General features: G+C 34.7%; 1 protein-coding gene across 1 annotated transcript in view; it reads right to left on the bottom strand.

Annotated features, from left to right (window-relative positions):
• PRKCA (protein kinase C alpha) overlaps window positions 1–4753 on the bottom strand; it is a 257810-nt gene that overhangs the window by 6001 nt on the left and 247056 nt on the right. Inside the window, exon 4 of the mRNA XM_019516548.1 lies at window positions 1222–1333. Coding sequence (XP_019372093.1) covers window positions 1222–1333 — 112 coding nt within the window. The remainder of the gene's footprint in view (window positions 1–1221; window positions 1334–4753) is intronic.

Here is a 4753-nt window from a genome sequence, read left to right as displayed (position 1 = left end):
GTCTCCTTTTACGTGAAAGAATAATGGTGTTGGTGCCAGCAGTAACTGAAGGAAGGTGTAGGAAAGGATTTTGGGCAGAAAATAAAGATTTCATTATTATTCTAATTAAATTGAAGAGGAGACGGGTTTTGAATGCATAAATGGCATTGTAGGAAGAGAAAGTTTCCCTACCAAACTTCTTCCCTCTCCCCACCAAAAGTGCTCTAAAAACATTGCATTAGAGAGATACAAAAAGAACTATGAATGGGGCAGAAAAGCTACAGGAAGACAAAAATTAAAGGGAGCATGATTAACAGTATCAATTACAGCTAAGACGTCAAGAAGCCTGTACTAGAAGAGAAGGCCTGCCTTTGGCTATGGAGAGATCACAAACATAGTTATGGTGTGAACGGATGAAAGCCAGGATGGACAGGAGGGGAGATGAAACTGTAGAAGGGGAATGCAGTGCATTTGAGGAGTCTGGAGGGGAAGCAGAAAGGAGGTGGAGGAGCAGCAATGGAAGAGCCAGAACAGCAGGACCAGAGTATGAATGTGTTGTGAATGCAAACAATACTACAGCATTTTGAAAGATGATCTGGTTTTTCTCATCCCTTCTGACTGTTTTTTGAGAGAGAAATTTTACACAATAGGGCCCTGTTACACATTAATTTTTGGGCCCCTGCTGGAGCTCTTAACCCCTGGACTGTCAGCACATTAACACCTTAAAGTGGTTTGAAACAATCATTATGCAGCTCAAAATTATGCCACTCCAGGGTAGGATTCTCTCTTAGTCTGCATAACCCAGCCACTCACTGCTCAAATTGAAGGTGCGACTGCAAGCTAGCACTAAGCTGATCAACATTTGTGCGGCTCACAGTGTAACAGGTAACAAGCCCTAATGGTTGTTGCAGTGCTGAGAATAAAATATGGGATTTTAGCTTGTGAATCACCCTCCCAAGCCTTAAACATAACCTTCCTCATAGAAGTGCTGGCAAATAGAGTACTTTTGCAGGACCTGAGATAGTTTGCTTTAGCACACTTTCATAGCATTTTTCCCACTGGAAGTTTGGTCACATTATAGCATTTTACTTGGAGTGTTCAATAATGAAATATTCATGTGAAATATACAGGGCTGTAATTGATTGTAAATGAAACAATATTTTCCACACAAGGGAAAGAGGAAGCTTGGTACCTAATGGTTTATAATAGGCCTTTTTAATAACATAAGAAAAACTTACTTACTGTCACATTTCATCCCTTGATGAATAAGTCCATAAAGCAATGACCCACAATGGTCACAAAAAGTTGGGCTTCCATATGTGTGGATTTTAAACTTGTGCTTGCTTCGGGGATCCTAAAGAGGAAACAGAAACAGATTCTTATTTTTCTTTGGTAAAACTGCCAAATAATGTTTCATGTTCAATAGTTTATGGAGCAGAAAAAAATATTACATATACTGCAATACACAGCATATTCAGAGTACGTGCTGAGTTCAATGAACATGGATAATAGGCTTGTTGTTGCTATCAGTTTGCACAAAGTACATATTTAAAGAGGAGCATTATATGTACTGAATTCAGACTTCAGTGACTATGACATTTACTGAATATCTTTTTAGAAGCTGTGAGTAGTTATATTTAATAGCAGTCATTGCTAGTCACACCTAAATGAAGATATACATTACTGTGTGTTTGTCTCTGTGTCTCGCTCTCATGGAAGCTTCTTGCAACACTAAAGTGAACATTTTAATCTGAACAACAAGGAAATCAGGTTCTTAAAGACAACACAACATTTGAGGTTGTAAATTTATAATTATTATTACTGAAAAATATAGTGAATGAATTTAAACTTAGCATCTGGTAAATATTTTATTTAGACCTTTATTCCTGACGGAGTTTCCAACTGAGAAATTAATAGCGATCAGACATTTTAATGTCAAACCTGCAGTTTGGGCAAGGGTTCTCAATTTAGGACTGGTGACATGCAATACAACCAAACTACTTAAAAAGAAAAAAAAATTACACTATGTTTCTGAACACAAAAGCCAAGATTTTCAGCAAGTGCTAAGGATCCATGGTTACAGTAGGAGTAGAAGTCACCATGCATCTTTAACATTTGGTCCCAACAGACCTAATCAGATGCAAATACACAAATTCAATGGTTTTGCTTGTATTTACAGGTATAGCTCTCTATACACTTATACTGTATCAACAGACACACTTGCACATGCCCAACTCCTCCCCTCCACCCTGGAAAACCCCCAAAGCTTGAAGAGTTCTATTATCAGACATAACATCCAAGAAAATATTGTGCTACCACATTACTGTAATATTTTGAAATCATTCACGGTCAGGTTTAGCTATGCTGCGACTCCACTGACTTAAACATATGCAGATTTATGAAGCACAAGAACACCCTGTCTGTAAAAATAACTAAGCCCCGACTTTCAGCCAACATTGTGGCCATTTCCCCATCTACTGCAGAATGACTTTGATTTGAAATCAAGAATTCAGCATTTGATACCAATATTGCCAATATTGTGTTTTTCATCTTTTTTGCTCTATGCTCTGACTAAATGCAAATAAAGGGATTCTACCATTCTAATTCTTTTTAGAATTATCAGACCCCTAATAAATGCTTAATTGTCACAAAAGAACTCCCTTGACAGCAAACAATTCTGAATTCGTTGCAATTTCCTCTATTTGCGAGATACACCCTGTATAAAAAGTTCTCTTTTATTCTTTATGAGTTGTCCTATATAACCTTCTCCTATACTCCCTTAGGGTAGCTGCATTATTTACCCGAAGAATAAGAACCAAAATTAGAAGAACGTAGAACATACAATTGTGTTGTATGTTTTTGGCAAAAACTATAAATTATATAATTTTACTGTTCGTTTTATTGTATGCTCCTAGCAAAAGCTGTAAATAAATAACTACTTCCACTACTACTACATTTTTGTACTGGTTTCCCAGATGACTATATGCAGAGTATTATCATATTGTCAGAAAAAATTAACACATCAACATAAAACCATGCTTGCCAATAAAGGTCATCTCAGAATTTGAAATGCACATTTGAAGAACAGAATGCAAAATAGTACAGTGTTCCCTTATTAGAACAGAAAACATGCTTCTAATGCAATCATTTTATTCAATAAAGAAAAAATTCAGGAATGACCAAATTGTGAATATAAAACTGAGTTTTACAGCAACACTTAGTTATATTTCCTTTATAGTTTAACATAATAGCATAAAGCAATATGCCTTTTTGCTTAGTTTTTCAATGTTTCTTTTCCATATAGGAGTTTCTATTCCATATGGGAGTTTTGTTTGGTCTTTTTACATCTTTATCAAAAAAGGAATATTGCTGAAAACTTCAATTTCAGTATCTGATTTCTTCTCTAGATTAAATTTATTCTCCAAGAAGATAACTGAAGACCATCCAATACCAAATTCAAGATGCTCATATATTTCAGTCTGTGTGTTTTATTTTAGAGTCTAAAACATGAAATGCAAAGAAGTGCTATATACACAACAACATTTATTTTGTAAACATGTTAACTGACACTGAACAACCCTCAAATTGCTGCAGAGAACATCTGTTTTTTCTTTATCAAAAATACAGAGCCCTGTGATGCTGGTCATGGGAACATGGCTTTTCAGAAAGGTTGCCTGAAGATCAGAATCAGATGTCACCATCCAAAAGAAGGAAGTGTCCAGTAATTTCTAAACCATTTAAATTAAAATGTCAATGTTAACTCTTCACTGGTGTTTCTGGTGAAGAGGAGGAGAAAGAGTCTACATTGGTTAAACTTCAATATATGTTTACCCCTTATTTTAATATACACGTCTGTTGCTAAGAAGGACAATAAATGCAGTTTTTGAATGACACTGAACAACCCCCTTTTCAAGTTCTATCAAACATCCGCCATAAAGAATTTTTATAACTGTAAAGTGAGCATTGGCAACTAATCCCTCTACTCTGGAAATCTTATGCACTACACATAATGGTAGTCATCTACTGACTCTAGTAGCTACATATGCTTTAGTGAGCAAATGTCAGATAGTCAATTTTTTCCCTATACTTTTTGTCTACCACTCCAATTTTCTTTAATTCAGGTCAGACAAATTCTTTATAGAGTTTAATTACTAGTTTGCAAATAGGCTGTTTGAATTTTCAGTTAACTTCATTATTTAATCATAGTAGCTTGTTTTAGATATGTTTTAAAGCACTCAATTTGTAGATATGTGAAAAGCTGTTTGATATTCGCGTTATACTAAAACTGCAGGTGGATAATTAAAATGGAGCATCACGATCGCTCTTCGCAGACTGAAATTTTGAAATACCCTTTTGTTTGTCTTTTTGCTATTTGCTTTTTTTTTTTTAATTTTGTTTTCATTTGGTTGGTAGGTGATTATTGTACATGAATGGATTATGCAGCTTATTTTCAGCTGATTCAATATTGTAAATACCCACATAACTACACCATAGAGTAAAACATTATCAAGAAAATATGACAATATTACGCAAATTTGGGGATAAGTTTCATTTTTTTAATATCCACAGGAAACTATTATTTATTGTTATACAAAATCAGGCAGAAGCAAATGAGATCAGAATTTGCCTTTGTCTTCTCACCAATGAAACACTATAAAACTACATTAACTGTGGTATGGTATATAAATATTTGTGACTGAATCATGCAAACACTTGCATGGACCTAAACTTCAAACAGGAATTATATATATATATATATATATATATATATATA

This window comes from Gavialis gangeticus, unplaced genomic scaffold, assembly GCF_001723915.1.
Source record: "Gavialis gangeticus isolate Ggan-Ray unplaced genomic scaffold, GavGan_comp1, whole genome shotgun sequence".
NCBI classification, from domain to species: Eukaryota; Metazoa; Chordata; order Crocodylia; family Gavialidae; genus Gavialis; species Gavialis gangeticus.
This window is presented reverse-complemented; position numbering and strand designations above follow the sequence as displayed.